The 20,856-nt window shown below is 43.1% G+C and overlaps 1 protein-coding gene across 1 annotated transcript; it reads right to left on the bottom strand.

The window, feature by feature from the left end:
• Window positions 1-1,378: 1,378 nt before the first annotated feature.
• camsap1a (calmodulin regulated spectrin-associated protein 1a) lies at window positions 1,379-20,000 on the bottom strand (the record flags this gene model as incomplete). The annotated part of the gene is made up of 20 exons (XM_080046587.1): window positions 1,379-1,675; window positions 1,775-1,893; window positions 2,223-2,341; window positions 2,435-2,522; window positions 2,859-2,921; window positions 3,161-3,369; window positions 3,511-3,647; window positions 3,751-4,267; window positions 4,415-6,106; window positions 6,316-6,400; window positions 6,647-6,729; window positions 7,082-7,208; window positions 7,333-7,429; window positions 7,522-7,661; window positions 8,085-8,226; window positions 8,652-8,711; window positions 10,746-10,826; window positions 10,915-11,076; window positions 12,471-12,733; window positions 19,823-20,000. The coding sequence occupies 20 exons, from the start codon at window positions 19,998-20,000 to the stop codon at window positions 1,379-1,381; spliced, it is 4,659 nt and encodes a 1,552-aa protein (XP_079902713.1).
• Window positions 20,001-20,856: the final 856 nt, after the last annotated feature.

Here is a 20,856-nt window from a genome sequence, read left to right on the forward strand (position 1 = left end):
TTGAAACTGTTTTGAGTCTCCTAACTATTGCTTCACATCTTTGACGAATGTTGATTCAAAGGAATAGCTCAACATAGGGACTACACACAAAAATGCAAACAGACCACTAGAACTTTAATAAGGTGACACATCAGAAAATGTACCTAGTTGCCTTTTATTATATATCTTCAAAATAAATAAACATACATACAATGAAATAAGACTCATAGCATCTCTGAAAGCCTGTAACAGAATAAACCTCAAAATAGTGCCTGCTTTTTAGTAAACATAACTTGTACATAATGTACAAAAAATACTACTCAAAAATGTACAAAATGCAGCAAACAAATATCAAGTATTGTGTAGTCCCCTCTCATTATACCAGATGCTGCCAGTCAGTTATTACAGGGTAATAATTACTAGTGTTGAGCGCCAGAAGCTACATTAAAAACGTACATCTCACTAGAAATCCAGTGAGCGGTTAATGAGCAGCAAACAGCTCAGTGGCATAGCTTCAGTTCATTTTGGTGCAGCAATGTGTGCCAGTCGGGGATCTCAGATGGCTCGTACGGTTGGTGGAATACAAGTATAATGTTAATACAGTATAATGCACTACTGAAAAAAATAAATAAAATGTAAAGCATGTTCGAGAGAGTGAGATAACACATTCAGAGCAGGATACACAAGCAGTGCATTCAGCTCTCCCCTTCCCTAACACAAAGACTCACACGCTTTCCCAGACACACTCAATAGAAAAAACAAGACTGGACATTACCATTCACTAACATCCGTCCCATACTCGCATAAAAAAAAGTTTTAGCAAAGCTTCTTCTTCTTGTTCTTCTGCTTCTTCTTCATAAAAGCACTGACCAGTAGTGGTTACTGGTGAATAATACGTGGCTCTGTTTGTGGAGCCTGGCTTAATCACAGCAGTAGGGTATTTTTTTGCCAAGCTGTAGTAGCTTTAACTTTATCGAGTGAACGTTCACCACTGCCAGTCCGTAGTTGCACTTGGTTTCAGTAGTATACTCGCTACTGCGAGTAGATTCAGTGGTATTCGACTCGAAGGTCCATCACCCTTTTTCACTGCTGCTACATAGGAATCGGTCCATCATCAATAGTGCCTAATAATTGTAGGGCATTTACCCACAAATTAAAACAAAAAAAAGTGTAACATGCAGAATAAAAAGCTAACAAAAACAGAAAGCCTTCGGATGGCAGGTGTTTCGTATTCTTACACTTCCACAGACCGACATCTCCATTATTAGGAACATCCAACCTCATTTGTCTAATCAATCAACATGATCACATGTCAATCATCTCCAAGATTATTGGGTCCTGCCCAACACTAGTAGATAAAAACAGAAATTATAAGAACAAGTGTCCAATTTCTCTTTTCTCACTTCCTCCGTGCACTGCCTGGTCTCTTGACCTGCCAGAGTTGATTGTGGATGGTCAGGGCGTCCACGCTGGCCGACACATTCTTGGCGGGGATGACGGTGAACTGCTTGCGGTCAGAGCTGTACTTGTAGAGCTTGTCTATCATCTTGCGGGTGATTGAGCGCGGTCCCGTCCCTGTAAACTTGACGATCTCCTCGGTGTCTGGTAAGAAGGAGTAAATGGCGCGGTACTGGCACCCACCGTCACGGAAGAGGATGATCAGGTGATTGGCCTCTTTTGGGGTCTTTTCCAACTCCTGTGGTCAATGAAACAGACACACAACATATTTTCTGAATATTGAATTAATTGATCTCAGTTGATACATATTTTTTCCATTAATAATAATCACACTGACCTCCAGAATAGCATTCTTCTGGGACTCATTGACCCTTCCAGGCAGACAGCAGTGAGCGATGGCATTGACGATGATTGGCTTGTTGGACTTGGAGCTCGGCTCCTTGAAGAGTTTAGGACCTTTGACAAACAAAACGTAAAAAAGATTAATAAGAGTTTTTGGTAATCTGCACACTTGCTTTCTTAGATTATTTATAACATACTTCAATTATGGAAATCCAGTATCTCTAAAGACCAACGAAAAAAAGGAATATTCTAATATTTTGAGATACTGGATTTTGGATTTCCATGAGCTGTAAGCCGTGATCAGCAACAAGAACGAAAAAAATAAAACGCTTTACGTTTTTCACTCCATACGTAATGAATCTAGAATCTGTGTAAGTTTCACTTTTTGAATAAAATGACAGGAGAATGAACTTTTCCATGATACTCTAATTGTTTTTGCTCACCATTGTACTCCATTGAAGTGATGGAGGCTATAGAGCCATTCTCCCAGTCCCTCTCCATGTTCCTGCTTGATGCTCGGCTCAGCATAGGGAACGACTCCATTGAGCACACAGATCCAGCCCTGGAAGACACATTTATAGGTCAACCAGTGGTCGACATGGATTCACCAGATATTGTCTAGCCCTTATACACAACAAGCAACAACAAATTTCACCTCTGTGACTCCGCCCCTCCAGAGATGACACTGTCTGCCTCAGTCGCCAAAGAGAGCGTCGATCCTCGATGACTGTGGCTCAGATCGGCTGAAAATGACAGAGACAGAAGGGTATAGCACCAGTTACTTTACTGAACAAATTTACATTGTTGTTTGCCCATTCCCCACCTGTCTTACTGTAGTTTAACACAACAAGCATTGACCAAAATTGATAATGTAATGTTACTCTAAATGAATAGGCAAAATAGGCAAGAAAACTGACAAATGGATCATAGATCATTCTGAATCCACTTCTCTAAAAAGACTGATATTGCTTGTATGTAATCAATAGCTCAATCCTAAAGTGGTTGGTCACACAAAAAAATGTGTTAAGGGCTTTTTTATGATTGATATGACATCATGCAGAGCACGTTAGAAGGTTCACCTCCCCTGCTGCCTGCTGCTGAGCCAATCGCTTTGATCAACATTGAAACCTTCAGAGAATTACCTGCATAACACGAAAATGACAGATGTATACAAGTGAACTAAACTGAAAATTCATGCACTCGTACACACACACAAAGACACACAGACACAGACACACACACACACACACACACACACACACCCTACCTCTCAGATGATACAACAGAACGTAGACAAACATGCTACTGAGAGCTGACAACAAAGACAACATGAAGCCCTAGACAAACAAATATGCTGTTTTAGTACTAAAAGTGTTTTTACGTGTGGTGGATCCTTTGGAGAGGCTGCTGGACTCTTCACGGTGGAGTGATTTCGGCCTGCTCCTGCGGGATTTAGTCCGCGGACGAGGCTTGACCAGACCCTGCTCTTCCATCAACGCTTCCTGCTTCCTCCGCAGGTATTCCTGCTTTATCAGCTCTCGTCGTGCCTTCTCCTCCTCCTTACGAACACGATCCTCTTCTGCCTTACGCCTGGACGAAGAGGAAGGAGAGTTAAGACAGGCAGAGTGTAACATGTCAGAGATACACCCCTGCACACATACCTGCAGACCTAGACACTTCCTTATCTTAACAATCCATTTGTGTGTGTGTGTGTGTGTAACAAAACCTCACCTGGCCTCATCACGTTTGAGCTCACTATCGCCTTCTTGCTGCTGTTTGCGTAGTCTTGCCTCTTCAGCTTTGCGCTGCTGTTTGAGGAGGAAGGCAGCTCGCCGTTTTGCCATTTCATCCTCGGCTTTCTCCTCATCCTGAGAGATCAAAAAAATGGATCATGGTTGAATCATTGGTTATGCTTCCCAGATGTTAGTTACTCTTGAAGTTCCAACACACAGGAAAATACAGAATGTTTACCTTAAAGAAGAAACCTAGCGCATTCTTCTGCTCGCCTTCCGCCGTGCCGTCTGTAACATCTGCACCGCAATCCTCCACCGGACCCTTTGCTAGGTCGACCTGGACCAGTTGACCCTTGCCCTTGGTAGTCTCATCTCCACCCAGAGTCTCTTTGCCCAAATTGGCAATATTGTTCTCCCCTTGATCTGCCTTTGAGGGAGACTGCAATGTACTAGAGATGACTAGTGGGTCCTGCGGTTGGGTTTTGTGCCTTGTTCCCTCTCCGCGTTGGTTGAGGTCTTCACGGACTTTGAAAGTGGTGTTTCTCTGAATGCTTCTCTCAACGGGGTTCTCTTTCTTTTGTTCCAAAGCTTTGCTGCGTTGGCTGGAGCTTAGCTTGGGAGGACGGCGAGAGGGGGTAGAGTTGCTGCTACCACCAAAATCTACAAAGTGAACTGCAAAAGATCTGGAGTCTAAGGTAGAGGTAGGGGATGTTGATTGTGCTGTGTTGGGGGTTGTGCTAGGTCCAGATTCTACACTTTCTTGAGGTGAGACCACGCATCCCGGAGGTGACATCACACGTTCCGGGGGTGACTTCACACGTTCCAGGGGTGACGCCACATGTTGTGAAGGTAACACCAAGCATTCTGAAGGTAACGCCACACGTTCTGGAGGCAACACCAACTGTTCTTGAGGCGACTTCACATGCTTCATCAGCAGGTCTTGCTGTAAAGAGAGCTGCATCATCTGGTTTTGAATTGAACTAATGGCGTGGTTGAGAAGATCTATGGAATGGGAACACTCGTTCAAGTCAGGTTCAGCCCCGTGATCCTGGGACAGAGTTTTCAACCTGTTGTCCCTTGCTTGGACCTTCAGAACATCCAAACAGGAGTCGTCCTTGCAGGTCTGGGTTTTTACTCTGCTCCTATCATCTAGTTCTGAGGATTCCTGGGAATGTTTCAAGGGCAGGGGAAGCGTGTCACTCTTCCCTCCGCCCTTCTTGACGATGTTCAAGAAGGCAGCCTTCCCTAGCTTTAGTCTCTGCCGTGATGATACAGTCTCCATCTTCTTCTTCTGATATTCAATGGCCCGTCTTTGCTCCTCTAGCTTCATGTGAAGTTGCAGCAACTCCGAAGGCACCATTGATGGACTTACCACCAAGCTCTTCCCCAACACAGAAATGGGCTCCTTCCCTAGCCAGCTGGGGGTGCAGTCACGACTCACTTGCCAGGGAGGACAGGGGGCAACCTCAGAGCCATCGGGTGTGGTCTTCTGAGAGCTGCTGGTGCTTGAGAATCCCTCACGGAGGCCAAGTTTAAGGAGCTTTCTCTCTGCAAAGCTGGTCATCTTAACACTGGTGCTGCAGGACGCGCTGCAGCTGCTCGCCCAAGAAGTGGTACTGAGGCAAGGGCTCGAGCGTCCACTGACGTCTTCTTTATCCTCCCGCTCGGTAACCTTAGAATCTTCTCTAAGTTTGGCTGACTCTCCCTCTCCCTCACCAAACCCACATACCCCTCCCTCCTCTAAGAATGTTCCCCTTCCTCTCTTCACTCCTTCCTTACTCTGCTCCAGCAGATCGTCGTCCTCCTCATCTTCCTCTAGGTCTGCGATGTCAGAGTCAGAGTCAAAGCCTACATCCATCCCAGTAGATAAAGAAGAGTGGCATTCTGGCTCTCCAGACAAATGCAGGAAAAAGCCAAGTTGGGACTGTTTCTTTTCAGACTCGGAGATACCTATCGAGCCCTCTGTAGGTGGCCTTTGAGAGCTGGGGAGTGATTCTACTATAGGTATGGGTGTGAAGGTGCTTCTGTGTGACTCAGCCACGGGGGATTTCCTCTGCGAGGGGCTTGGGCCTGCCTTCCTAGAAGCTGCTCTACAGCGGCTCTCACCACTCTCCTCCTCCTTGTTCAGGCTGATGCTCTTCTCTTTGGCGGGCTTTGCGACAGCGGGCATCAGAGGCTCCACATAGTAACTGTCTGCCTGGCGGTCAAGAGTAAAGGGACCCGTGTCAAGGCGGGGAGAGCGACGAGTTTGAGAAACCCTTGAAGTGGAGGGCGCACTGCGGATATCTAGTTCATCCTGCTCCATGTCACTCTCGAATCGACGTTGGGAAAATGCGGAAGGATGGATTATGGAAACCAGTTCCTCCTCCTCTATTTCCTCCTCCTCGTCTTCTATGCGCATGTGTCTAAGCAGGCTTTGACCGCTGAGTCTGTGTTGGGGCATTGGAGGGCCTGCCCCCAGCATGTGTTTGGGGGTGATGCTCAGTATGTTGGATGCCAAGCTGTCTTTGCTGATGGAGCGGGCCAGGCTGATACTGTCTGCGTCGTCCTCCAGGGGGTAATGCAGGGCGTATGGCACCGGCTGGGATAAGGGCCTGGACAGGGACAGAGGAAGACATACGATTAGAGAGCTAAGGGTTGAATAACAATTGTCTGCTGATAAATTACATTGAATTAGTATATTGAGTACTAAGGATGGGACGGCTCCGATCCAATATCGGAATCGGGTCAGATATGTCTGCAATACACTCATAGGATACTGGAACACTACAGTAAATGTGAAGGTTTTAAACACAGTGCTCACCTCGGCCTCCTCTCTGGCCAGGCCAGTATTGAGCCTTGCTGTTGCCCATCTGCATGTATCATAGAATAAGGCCTTTGCCTCAGCTCTGTACATAGAAAATATGATCCATATTACAAAAAGGACTTATCACACATGCAACATTAATAATTAACAATTTTAGGATTCTACACTCTGTGAATGAACTCTCTTGATAGAATATAAAACTGACTCCAAAGAATCTGATATAAAAAAAATAACTACTTTGGAAAGTTACACCAATAAACATGCCAGTGAAATGCTTTAATTAATGGCCATGATTTTGGTTAGGACATGTAAATAAGGGGTAAATTACCTGAAGTGCTCTCCTCAACCCCTTTCTGGTTTCTCTGTCTCAGGGGCAATAAAGGGTGGGATGGGCTTTTGCTCGTTTTAACGCTGTAGAAGATAAACAGAGAGGTTTGGGTTTTATTTTAGCTACTGAAATATTTTTTAAGTGTTATTATACAGAAAAAGCTTTTCCAAAACAGCAGTTATAAAATGTGTGTGTCATACATAGAGGTTGTTCATATGTGTGCATTTTACAGCACTAATTAGTGTATGTGATAAAAATGTATCATATTATTTCCTTAATTACTATTGTGACCAGCATACAAATGTGCACGTCAAGAGAAAATGAAACAAAGCTCAGGCATGAGGCCTTCCTCTCAACTTCGATGTGGAAAAACTATAGTACATCAATTAGTAAGACTGTAACTTGAAAGTAAAACCATCAGTTAGTGGATAATACCTGAGGTCAGGGCTTGTAGGTGTGGTCAAGACATCAGCAGAGGTTGATGATGTTAGGAAACTACGTTTGGTGATGTTGGAGATAGGAACATGGGATCTTGAACCCTTAGGCTGCAGCAGCAATCTCACTACAAACATGTGATGAGATAAACCATTAGAGGGATCATACATGACACAATATTTGTTTAAAATAGACACTTTCAGTTCAATGAATGACACAAAACATTTATATAGGTAGAGAACGTGTTATACCATCTCTGATTTCCTGAAGATCCCTGGGCTGTACAAACTCTGGCTTCACACTCTCAAACCACCAGAAGAGCTCAGCGATGAAGACCATTAAGTTATTCTGCAAGACGCAATGAACAGGTTCAAGGTCAAAAGGAAGAAATGACAGTATTGTTTCAGTGTATTTTCTTGTCAAGTGCTTCATGGGCTCACCTTTAGCACTGGTGGAGAATACAACATGTCCTCAGGCTTCAGATAGAAGCATTTGTTCAGGTATTCATTGGAAAACTCCTTTAGGAGCTGGATGTTGTACACGCTGTCTGTTATGGAGGGAACCTCCTTGAGACAGATATCTGCATGGAACAGGACATAAAGGGTTAATACTATCAGGCTCAAACTGTATACTGTGATAGGGATGTTGTAGATCAAGAGCTTTAAAGCCTATTTTTTATAAGAGGAATGTGTACAGTATATGTCATTTTGAGAAACACGCGTTTGTTTTTAGAAGATCAATATCACTCTCATAACTGAACGCCAAATGTGAGGCTTGTGCAAGCAGTTATTTAGCTTAGCTTAGCACAGCATCAAATCTTGAGGCAAGGGACAGTTAGTGGGAAGATTTGTTTACCGTATATTAGACTGGTAACAATCTACTAACCTTACTTTCTGCAAGAAAGCAAATGAGCTGTAAACTACTAGACTACACCTCCAGGAAGTGAACAACTATAGCCTCTTGAACCTTTTAAAGTGGATCAAGGAGTGCAGGGTGACCGTACCTTCCAGTCTAATGAGTTCTGGGCAGTAGAAGTGGACCACAGCCAGCAGAGCCGTGCCATCACACACATCCTTCAGCAGGTCGTCCAACAGAGGGAAGTGCTGAAGTGTCCGGCCTGACAGGTGATCCCTGCGGTAACGCACCTACACGGCAACAAAGGGCATAAGTTGAAATACTAGTACACACATTAAATTCATCTGAACACTGATGAACACAACATATCTTTGTACATTTTTCAATGTGCTTGATGGCCTTTATATAGAAGATTAGGTCAGTTGGAGCTTTGCAAAGTCCTTTAGAGGATCATCGGCACCTGTCCTGTCATGTGGTGAAATTATGTGTCCGTAAGGGCTGGCAAGGATGTAACCTACTCTGAACTGTGCATTTATAAATAAATACATTAAAAATATATATTTTAAGTTCCATAGTGCTTTTCAAGGGACCGAATTAAGCTTATATAAGAGTGGAGTGGGTTCAGTAGTGGGTGCAGGTGATACATGATTAAATAAAAGGAAAAACTATAAATGTCAGGATGAAATAAAGGAAAAGGTGGTGGTGGGTACATTACCACACGAGAGAACTCCACAGGCTCCAATAAGCAGTGGGCCAGAGCATGCGTTATATCAGGCTGGTGAGGGAAGAAAGAAATGATAGGGAGGGAGTTGATTTAATGAGTGAATAGGTGGACTATTGCAATTGTAAACACTGGACCCAAGGCAGGTGGCTTTATAGCAACAATTATTATGAACTGCCTAGTCGTTAATTTTTGCTTTGCTGGTCGAAAACTATTGAAAAAGTGTTGAAATAAAGGTGTGTTGATGTTAAAGGGGTGGGAAGGTGATGTATATGAAAGCACACAGCTGAATATGTAAGGAATTTCTAAAGGGGTTTAATGCGAAGAAAAGCAAATGAGCAGGGAAAAGAGGGAACCATATGAGGTTGTTGTTACTCGCTTTGCCACCAAGAGGCACTGTCGTCCTCACTTTACATATCACTGTATTTCAACATGACTGCATTTTCTGTAGAAATTGGTTAAATTAATGTTAGGTGTTTTTGCTGTTTACCTCATTAGCTGTTCATTTTGAAATAGAAAAAGAGTGGAATAATTTAGTTTTGGGCTCCTTTTTTGGCTCAATTGTATGATCTGACACGTCACACACACAGACACATACACAGACTTCAAACAGACACACACAGACCCACACAGAGGATCGCTAGGCGGTTGCACTTACAGGTACAAGCTTCCAGTACCATTTGGAGGGAGACTAGTATCCAAGAGGCAGGAAAAGGGAGGGAAGTTTGAAGGAGACACAAGAAGGAAAAGCAGCAGACAGGTCAAGGGTCATATACAGAGACAAGGGATCAGAGTATTATCCCCTGGCTGTTACCATGGGGATAAATCTGATTTTAAAGACAATTGGAATGGGTGAAGCAGAACACGTAAAAATTGTCTAGCTTTACAGAGAAGAGGGAAATGAGGGAAAGGACTAAAAGGTGTTTGTGTAAATTGTGACAATTCAATGATTTGACATTGTGCTGGCACATCATTTCAGTGGAATGCAATGCCTCAAAGAAACAGCCCAACAAGATACTGTGCTAACACTTGTTTCTGAAACAATTAGCCTTTTCTGACTGGTTGACAGGAACTGTGAGTAATAGGTCAAATATGAACACACAGACTGCTACATTCCCATGTCTTTTCTAATGTGCTCTTGTGTATACTGCCTTCAGACCCTCGGCTCCACCCTCCTTTGCTCCACTACCTCTGCTGCTCCTAAACGAGGCACACCTGGAAGCCTAATCAAGGGGCTGCAGGCTTAAAAGAGGAGCTGCATGGCAGTTGCTTGCTCTCGGCTCTGCTACCAGTTCCATGTGCTGCTCTCCACTGAACGCTGTCTGCTGTGGCCCGCTGTCGTCTGCCGCCTGGTTATACTACTGTCAACTGCTTAGCAGTTCTGTCCTGTCAAATCTTGATTCGGTGTTGAGCCGGTAAGCCATGTAGGGGAGACCTGCCATTTTGTTTATCCCCCCTTTTTCTCCTGTTTTTTTATTGTGGCTAGGGAGGTGAGCATTTGTATTTTTATTTACATATTAGAGAGGACCTTTTTTGTTTGAAGCCAGGGAATCCTTTTTTGTTTGTTTTATTGGCCTATGGTCTCCCTGAAGAAAGAGTGCTTGGCAATAAACACCTTTACTTTTGAACACCTGACTCCTCTATTTCTGTGATCTGGTATATGTCACTCCCCTTACCTCTAGTCTAGACCATTTAGGGGATGTAACACGAGACACAACAAACATATTTTTTAGATTAAGTATGACCTTCAACTGCAAAGGATATCATTATGTCAGTCCATCAATCTATAAAAAAACAGCTGTTGCACTCAGCTAATTAACTGATTCAGTTAACGTGCTTGCATGATTAGATGGTGATGCTAGGTGCTCCTTAGATCCTATTGTAAGCAAAGTCCAATGACAAAGCCTACACATCCCGGACAGTTTATGCAACCATAATCCCAGCCAGAAGGACAATTAACAAAGGCAACTACATCACTAAAGAAAAGACACTATTCAACAGAGAGGAAGCTTTTAGAGAGGAAGAAAGGACAGACAAAGACACTACATAAGACAAAAAACAAAACAAAAGAGACACGCTGGACGTTACCTTCTGGTGACTGGGGGACTCCAGCAGATGTTGCTTCATTTTCAGCTCTTTTTCAAGGATCTCCCTCATCTTTGTGTTTACCTGTAGTGACAAATGCACCGTAGGTCAGCATAGATAGACTAAAGACCAAAACATTTACAAACATTCACACCTGTGTTTGGTTACCTACCTTGTTGATCCAAAAGATCATGGCATCTTCCAGGTCAAAAGGCAGCTCCTTGGAGGCACTGAAGTTGGTGAAACGCTTGACACTGCACACCACCTTCTCTATGCTGATCATCTCCACTATGTAGGCCATCATCAGGGCATCGATAAGGTGGATGTGGGAGCTCTGGAAGAGGGTGGATTTTGAGTTGTCTTTGAATGTTACAACAGGAACATAATTATGGATTTGGCAGGCGTTACGTTAAAATGAGCTTTGCTGCCCCATGTCAGGTAATCACTCTATTATTTCTGGTGTACAGTGTTTATCTGTATTTGAATCATCGGTCTGTTGCGATGTAAAAACAATAAATGGAGAGTATAAAGAAAGTAACATTGCATGCCATTGTTGTACTGCATTATTAATGCTTTAGTACACATGTATGAATTTCCAATCGAAAGAGATGCTCCATCCCAGCGTTGCCATGGAAACTGGATTGAACTTTCTCATGTAAGGAAGGATCCTTACATGAGAAACGATCACGATGCCATTATTGTATGACTCACACACTTTTTTATTATTACGAAAAAGGCTAAGGGTCAGCTTAAACAGTGTAAAATGAAGAAGTGTGTGTGCCTTTCTGTCTGGCACATTGATGTTTTTTTAACTTGAAAGGGTGATTTAGTTCAAATGGAATTGACTCAAAGCACTTTGAGAGGTGTCGGTTGAATAGACAGGCGATTAAATAGGGGTCAACAAAATCTATTACATGTACTGATGGTTTCAAAGGTGTTCAAGATGAAAGATTCCTTTCATATAGTGAAACCTAAATACTCTGCCAGCTTGTTGCCTTTTATATTCCCACACTTGTTGGATATGACTAATACCTGCAGGGAAGGGCTCATATCAAATGAAAAATGGTGGTCTATTTTGGGGAAATTAATATTTTAGTAACACACTCTAAAACCTGCAAAACACTCCATCCCCGGGTGCATTATGTATTCTAAGACTCTTGGCTCATATTTTGGCCTGGAAAGCAAAGTCACATTAGCTATCCAATGGCAAGTGTGGGTTTGGCAGTTTACTGGGTTACACCACTGTAGAGACTGCACCCTTATTTACATGGAAGAGAACATTTCCTCAAATGTTTAAATGCAGTACTGACACCTGCTGCAATGGGACTGACAGATTCTGAAGAATGCTTGTTGTCAAAATCACGTTCTGCCTAAATCAGTGAATATCTCCTTACGATCCGCTACTTTTCCGTACTGTGTGTGCTCTTGAAAAAGAAAAGAAAAAAGAAAAAGAAAGAAAAAGATCCCCCCCTTAGCTAGAAACATGCCCGTTTACAGAGCCTAGACTGTGTATTAAACCCCACATTTGTTTTCAGCCCACACACAGCACAGACAGGTAGCGCATCGTGAGGAGATATTCGCTGATATTGACAACAAAAAATAAATATTTTGAGAATACATAGGCTAAGTTAAGATGAAAACACAGAGGAATTTGCTGCTTTTCTTGTGTGAGCAAAAGTTAGAATTGTGCTATATTAACTGCACATACTATCAAGCTACTGTACCCACCATCTTGATGGGAGCCGAGCTGAGGTCCAGATCGGAGACAGGTGTGTTGTCTGCCTGCAGGACATAGATGCCTTTCCTGGACAGGGCCTGGATGACAGACTGCTGGCTCTGGAGGGAGGCGGCCTGCTCGGCGTGCAGGATGAGCCCACACACTCTGCAGTAGAGCTCTCCAGACAGCAGCAGGCGGATGATGGGGGGCTTGATGTGTTCCTGCTCATACTGGTCGGTATAGAAGGGGTCCCGCAGGTCTACAGGGATTTGATCTGGAGAGAATGACAAGCAGACATGTATGACTAAATGAACGTTTATATGCTGAGACAATCAGGTTTAGCCAGGAAAATAAAGCTGTATTAAAGGTGGAGTCAGTGATTCTGGAGAATACTTGTTGTCAAAATCACTATTTGTCAAAATCAGTGAACATCTCCTCATGATCCGCTACCTGTTAGTACTGTGTATTCACTGAGAAAAATCTGGTGTTAATACACAGCCTAGGCTCTGTGTAATGGTATGTAAACAAAGGGGGAGGGGGGGGCAACATAGATAGTTTACAGAGCCTAGGCTGTATGTTAACACTGGAGATTGTTTCAGCGTGCACACACAGTATGGAGAACTAGTGGATCGCAAAGAGATTTTGGACAAAACGGGATTTTGACAACAAACATTCCCCAGGATCGCTGACTCCACCTTTAAGTCACACATCACACCATGAATTTACACAAACTATTTTTGTGAAGACACGTGTCCACGAATGCCTCACCATGTTACATAACAGAGAAGCACCCAGAACACACACTTTAAAGGTATTAGACTGTCTAAGTAGGAACCGGAGCAAAGAGGAGAGCACTCAAGAGACAACATTGAAGGCGTGAGAGGTAGCCATTCTGGACCAGGCTTTAAACCAATGAGCTGACAGGAATTAGAGCTGATTCTTAAGCTGACGGTGTTGTCCCTGGCAGCATGGGGGTTTCCTGCTCATGGACAGACATGGGGCAGCTATTTTTGTATGCTTTGCACACGTTAATCCAGAGCTGAGGTCTGAAGATGTGACAAAACTTTGCTTCCAGCCCTCGTTAGGTATGTTTAGGCAGGGAAAAAACAGGGAGACTGTTGTCTGATAAAGTTGGCAACTGGTAACATTATGCATGTGATGAGGACAACTGGTGTGAAAAATATATTGAAATGGAATATTTCTTAAACTAATGATAAATATTCTGGTTCAACTTTGATCTTCAATAAAAACTGCAGTTGCGCACACAGTTTTATAATGCATGATGCTGGTCATTTTATAATACATTTGTCATTGGTTTCACTTTCCAAATGAGTGGTTTAGAAAAGCAGGGCTCATTGTTCACATGTCTTTTTACGCTCCCCGTCTGATCGTCTCACTCCTTGTCTCGCTGATAGATGAAAATAAAGGCCAAAACTATGAAGAAAAAGACGTAGGCGTTAAAACACCCACATTTAAAAAGACAAGAAATGGCGCTACCATCAATATTTAATGAACAATGTTCCATCAATATTTAACAAGCATCTTTTCTCATTATGCATCACATTAGAAGCCAACTGATTGCCCCCACACCCACCCAAACAAACACACATTGTGAAAACCCTAGCTGTGTCATTCCCAACAGATTGCTTTCTTGGCACAGTCTACCAACAGTATCCATTGCACCCTGTTGTAGTAGCAGGGCTGCAATATTGGGCATGACAATCCATGATCATGGGAGGGATTAATGCTCTCACACAACCTTCCTGGTCTGTCTGATTTTTGTTTTCTCTCTAGGAATAGAATATTTGCACTTTGAATTTTCCAACACACAGGGCCCTTTGCCATGCCACTTCTTCAGCCTCGGCTGTCCCAGAATGCCCTTCTTGCCCTCCCTGGTTGCCTTGGAGTTGGTGATGGGGGGATGCCAGCGTGGCCGGAGGTGGGGGCTGGGGGTTTCTCCTGACTAAGGCCTGCTCATTGGATGGTTTGATGGTGCCTGACATCAGGAGGTGGGTGTGAGCATGTGTGAGTGGTGTGTAGAAATTAAAGGGGGAGGCAGGAGCAGCTCTCTAATCCTAGTCGCTAATACTACTCAGATATTTATCATGCACCTGATCTCCAAGTGTTTAAAGCCCACCCTGGTGTGTGTGCGCGCGTGTGTGTGTGTGTGTGTGTGTGTGTGTGTGTGTGTGTGTGTGTGTGTGTGTGTGTGTGTGTGTGTGTGGGGCGAGGGGTGGATCAAGAGGAGGGGGTGCAGGGAAAGCCTTTGTTCCTATTCTTTCAGACACAAGGTCAGATTGATCAGCAGAAATCTTGCTGACAGTCGGGGCAGGGCTGTCAGACTCTGGGCTCTGCATGGTGGAAAGACACACACAGCTACTCTCTCCCATAAGAAGGCTTAATGGAGGATCCACCAGAAGACAATATGTTGGGAAAACATAGCCTTTAAGCCGATGCACCCTGTGGCTACGCTTGGGAATCTGACCCCTGCAAAGAAAACGGAGAAGGAAAAAATTTGTATTTGAAGCTATAATGTCAAGTGCTTTAGTTTGTTTGAGCAAATACTTGCGATGTGTAGCTCTTGAACAAGCACTATTGCTTATGCTTTTGAATCCACTGTAACCTACTGTAAAGATATCATTTTGATACATGTTCTCACTCATGAAATAAATCAAAACACACTTTATGGACAAAAGTATAGGGCCAACCACACATTTGACCGACAGGAGCTTTTACAATATCCCATTCTCAAGCCATTTAGAAGGAGTGGATCCGTATAAAAGCCTTCACTCTTCTGAGTGTGTGTCTGTGGGAATTTTTGCCCATTCATCCAGAAGAGCATTTGTGAGGTCAGACACTGATGTTGGATGAGAGGGCCTGGCTCGCAATATCCATTCTAGTTCATCCCAAAGTCGTTCAATGGGGTTGAGTTGGGGTCAGTCAAGTTTTTCCACACCAAACTAATTGAACCATGCCTTTATGGACCTTGCTTTGAGCACTGCGGCATCGTCATTGACTTATCCCCAAACTGATGCCATTAAGTTGGAAGCATAGCATTGTCCAACATGTCTTGGTACTTTGCAATAATACCACTTAAAATTGATCGCGGAGTATAGGAGGGTAGAAATGTCATAAAACTGATTTGGTGGCATCCTACCAAAATCAGTGGGCTCTTTAGAACAACCCATTCTTTTACAAATGTTTGTAAAGGCAGACTGCATGGCTAGGTGCTTGGTTTTATAGAGATGTGGCAAAGGGACTGAATGAAACACCTGAATTCAATGATTAAGAGGCGTGGCCCAATCATAAAATGTTTCCATATAGTGTATGTTGGGCATAGATTACGGGGTCTTGTCATAACCATATAATACCTTGGTCAAATTCTTTTAAATTCAAATTTAAGAAACATTATTTAAATTGTTTTGTAGGGGAGAACGGGGGAATCTGAGGCATCGGGTAATGTAAACCACCCCCTGTATGTAGGCAACGGAAAGCATTTGTGGTCATGTGAGATATATGTTTTCAAGCACCTCTCATTTCCCCATGGCCCTGAAAGAAAGGACCTCATGGTGCTGTGGTAAGCATGTTTTTTTCACCAAAATAGGTATTTTGCATGTAAAAGTACATTTTCTTGCGGTCAACTTAATCAACTGTTGTGCCAAAGCAAATGTATTCACGTAGAAAAACTTCTATCATACGTGTTGATGAACTACCAACATATAAAAACCACGTGATGATATTAGCTAAAGATTAGCCTGAAATGCTAAGAGAAGTAGTTTGTTCTCAAATTGTTGTGATGGGGGAAAGTGAGCCAAATGCTGTGGGGGAAAGTGAGACACTGTCTCACTTTCCCCCACCATGAGGCACAAGTTAAGTTTAGTCTTAAAAATATTTTAATGTAATATTACATAACATATGTTTTATTTTAATGTCATACACATTGTAGAAAAGCCATCATGCCAAGGAAATACACCAGGAAGACGACCTGGGGCAACCACACAGAAAGAGCACCTTCTCATCTTTCCCTGTAACCTTCAGGGCTGGAATGTAGAGTAGGCCTAGTTGTAGAGTATGACAGGCTGATGTTATAATCCAGTTGGGTCTTCTCCTGTGTTCTGAGTCCCAGGCTGTTCTCGCTGGTTCTGATTTTCCTATGCTTTGACCCCCAGACACAAGCTGGCTCTAAGGGTCCTGTGTTCTGACCCCCAGACTGTGTTCTAATCTAACTGGTTCTATCTTTCATTTGAATCTTATTAAAACCTTTTGAATTATAATATGTTGTATTTGATTTTGTTCAGAGTTACTTTCAAGTGTTTAGAAAATTTGCTTTGCTTAATTGACCAAACCCCATCATTATTTTACTAGTCCGACATTAGTTCTGGAATGTGTGGCTAGCTTTCAGGATTCTAACTGTTACAATATGTGTTGTTATGGTAGTTTCAGAGTGGAAAAAGTAAGTGGATCAGTTTACCCACAGCTGGGGTAAAGTGAGCCACATGACAACTTTTTTTAAAACAATCATATTTTCACTTTTTTGTCTTGTCTTGAAAAAATTCTGCTAATGCCCATTTCTAGGAAACATCCTGAATTAATGGGAAATGTGTACATTTGAGTGATAAATCATTTTAGCTCGCTTAGAGGGGAGCAAATGTCAAAAGTGGCTCAGATTACCCCGTTCTCCCCTACGTGTTATGTGTTTGTGTAGAAAATTGCCATTAGTCCTGGATTCCTGTTAAAACATTTAGAAAGGCTTCTCCATCCCTAGGCCATTAATGTAACAGTCTCATGTGTCTGAACAAACAAGATGCACGCTTTGTCAGCTCCAATCCCATTAAACACTTAAACATGTGACTATGCTGACTTTCACACCAGGACACACACCAGCAGACAGACAACGCTGTCCAGTCACCCCCACCTATAGCACTGCTGTGTTGGTCAGTTTGCACTCTAATACGAGTGTTGTCGATTCTTCTGACCTCTATGCTGACTGTCAATGGATAGGGATTGTCTCAGAAAAACAACAAAAAAACATGTAACGGTCTCAATGTGTTTCAACAAACAATATTGTTTCCACACAGGACCACACTGATGATTTTGGGCTGTTTATTTTAGACATTATAGTACTCACTAAAAGCAAACTAAAGCTCTTTGTAAAATGCTATTCTTCTTGATTCAGTGCATTACAGTAGGTGTGGATGAATAAGCAAGCATTAGTCACAGCGAGAGAGCAAACTGCAAAACATAAAGTTCGCCAACTCATTGTGGCATGCCACCACGGTAATCCCTGGCGCCATGTTACCTCCCATAAAAACTGCCACCGGGTCTGTACTTGGTATCAGAAAATTCCTTGACTTGAGTTACTGTACTAAAATCAGTAGTGAAAATATGACTCATTGTCATGTGCACCTCCAAAGAAAATCAGGGTGAATGTAGGACTGTGAATACATGTGTGTGAAGCAGGGAGAAATGAATAGCTGTTTGTTCTGGGGAAGGCAAATTATAGCACCAAATGTTCATCATATTTAAACTGGTTCAGACTAATTAAGCCATAATTGAAATGTATGAAACTCCATGTACTGTACAGTACCATCTCTGCTGTATGAACCTGTTAAAGGCATGATACTTGTTCAATCATACAATACTTGCACTATACAATTTGTGTGAAAAGGGAGCAACAATAATACAGTGCAAGAAATGCGTCTCTTGCTGTAAACAGCTCCTGAGTGTCCCTGGCACACTGACGTCAGGAGAAATCAATCAGATTAAGGGAAGCAGGAGGCTTGACGGTGGGGGTAGAGGTGATGGTTAGTTGTTTATTATGGCCATCTGATCTCTGCCCTGGAACTACACATTGTTAGGTAACAGAGAGGTAAAGCTTTAACCAGCAAGAGTTCAACACAAAGCTAAGTATAAAAATGCTGCAGCTGTTGGGAGATCATTGTGACATTAATAATGCTGGTTTAGTGCAATACATGTTTCCATGTCAGATTTGGTGAAAGTTATATCTTCACTTTGGAAAACAAGGAGAAATCACATGTTGGGAACTTAAGTCAGTATTGATCATTTGTATTTTTAGGCCATCCTCATTGATCAGCTGCTATTTCCCTAACCATATATTACTTTGAATGTTAGGGAGTTTGTTAATGTTCCCCTCTCAGAGTAATTTTACTCTGCGGCAACGCTGGAGACAGCTCTGCAGAGCTACACAACACTTAAACTACAGCACCACCAGCTCATAAAATGGATAGGATGACGAGTGTTCCCTTACTGAACCACTGTCTCTGCGTCTCCTTCCCCATGCCTCATTGTCAAACCGATAACATAATCATGGAGTCTAGTAGTAGTACTAGTAGACTCGCATGAGCAGCACAGTCAACCTCACACTCCCCAGAGCGTGATCAGCGAGTGACACCAAAACCCACATTAGAAGAGTAATTTTTCAGACATGGGCTTACACCCGTTCAGCGATGTGGAGCAATCATTTTGAATGTTTTAGTAGACCTCGTCAGAGCTGGCTTAGGCTAGTGACCTGTGTGTAAAAGACTTCACAAGCTCGTGAGATGTCGGCCCAAGTCTTCACTCACAGACAGGAAGGTCTGGACTGATACTATGACGTTATGCTAGGACGTTAAGCTATGAGGAAAAGTGAGTCGTTTGTGAATGGAAAGAACCAGACAAAAAGCAAATGACAATCGGTATGATACTTGAACAGCTATGTCTAATCCATCTGTGTAAACAAAAAGGTTATCAACACATGAATACGTGATTCACCAAGTGGGAACTGGAGTTATAGATGTATTGTATGAAAGTATTCATTGTTATCTTCATGCATTAGAAAGCACCAAATCTTCACATTTGAGAAGCTAGTGCCAGGTAATGTTTGGCATTATACATCATTTCTAAATGCTTTTGTACAGAGTCTTAGTCAATACATTTGACTACACCACTGTGATAGCCTATAGTATATTAGCTAATAATACTTACTGTTATGTAATAGCCCAACTCTCTGACAATGGTAGATGTACTGTATGTTGTTTAAAATGCTGTTTTTCATTTCATCCTTGGCTTGCCACGCCATTATAAAGGCATGTTGTTTTTGTTGCTCTTCAAAGCAGCATGGCAAAACTATAACAGCTGTGATAGTTCAGGCTCAATTAGCAGGATTTGCATCTCAATGCAACTACAGTTGACAGAGTCTATATTTCCCAAATACCATATAGGCTATAACATGTGCAGATGCTGATATATCCTCCTGGGTGAGTTTGGTGTATGCAAACTCATATAGTTTGCTACAAATTATTAAGTCATATAAAAAAACACATGATAGTATGATAGCGAGAGGAGAACACATTGGAAGCCTTACCTATACCAAAGGCCTTGGCAAACAGCCAGCGGAGATTGGCGTCTATTTTGGCTCTTGCAGGGTCATAGAGTTCCAGCGGTATGACTGGAGCCTCCATGCTTCCTCCGCCTCCAGCATCATCTCCCGCTGCTGCTCTCCTCCGGGTGCTGTCCCTGCCAGCACTCACCTCCACATCCATCCTACACGGAGAAGATACACACACCGGAAACGTGACTGCCAATCACTCGCAGCCGCGTGCATTACATCATCGATACGGAGGAAACAACAAACCGAAGGGCCATGGCCTCTCTGACAGCACCTGCTCTGGCGATGACATGAAATAGCCTACACGAACTAGCCCACTACACACACACACACACACACACACACACACACACACACACACACACACACACACACACACACACACACACACACACACACACACACACACACACACACACACACACACACACACTGGTAGCCTACTGCAGGTGTCAGTCACCATGGTTCGTGATTATGCCATACTACATATGAATGCACTGTTTAAAAACCCCTCCCAAACACCATGTAGGCTATTTGTGTATTGTTCCAGCTGACGATCAGCTGATGGTGTGTTGGGTAGGAGAGTGAAGGAAAAAAAACACTCCTGGGTTTGAATGAATAAGAGCCGCTTAATAAGCCACCATAAAGATGAGACACAATATCATTATCTTTGACAGCTACTGTGGGACATTTGCCAGCTGGTTAGCGGTCGAGACTGGACACTGATCTGACCAATAAAGAACCTAACTAATACTAACCTAGCACAGTAGCGAGGTTAGCTGTAGCTCAAGACAGTGCGCGCAGACAGTCAGACACCGACATATGAGACAACACAAAGCCTCACCTCTAAAGGCGCATTGGCGTCCTCTCCACAGCTTACACGGTAGAGATGGATGGAGGTGTTGTTAAAACGCCGACATGTTGTCTGGCCCTGCTGGCTTCAGCTAACGGGGAAAAGCCGAGGACTCCTCCCTGCCCAGCGACGCAAATCTCCGGCCTCCCAGGATAAA

The sequence above is a fragment of the Ammodytes marinus genome, assembly GCF_949987685.1.
Source record: "Ammodytes marinus genome assembly, chromosome: 18".
Lineage (NCBI taxonomy): Eukaryota > Metazoa > Chordata > Actinopteri > Uranoscopiformes > Ammodytidae > Ammodytes > Ammodytes marinus.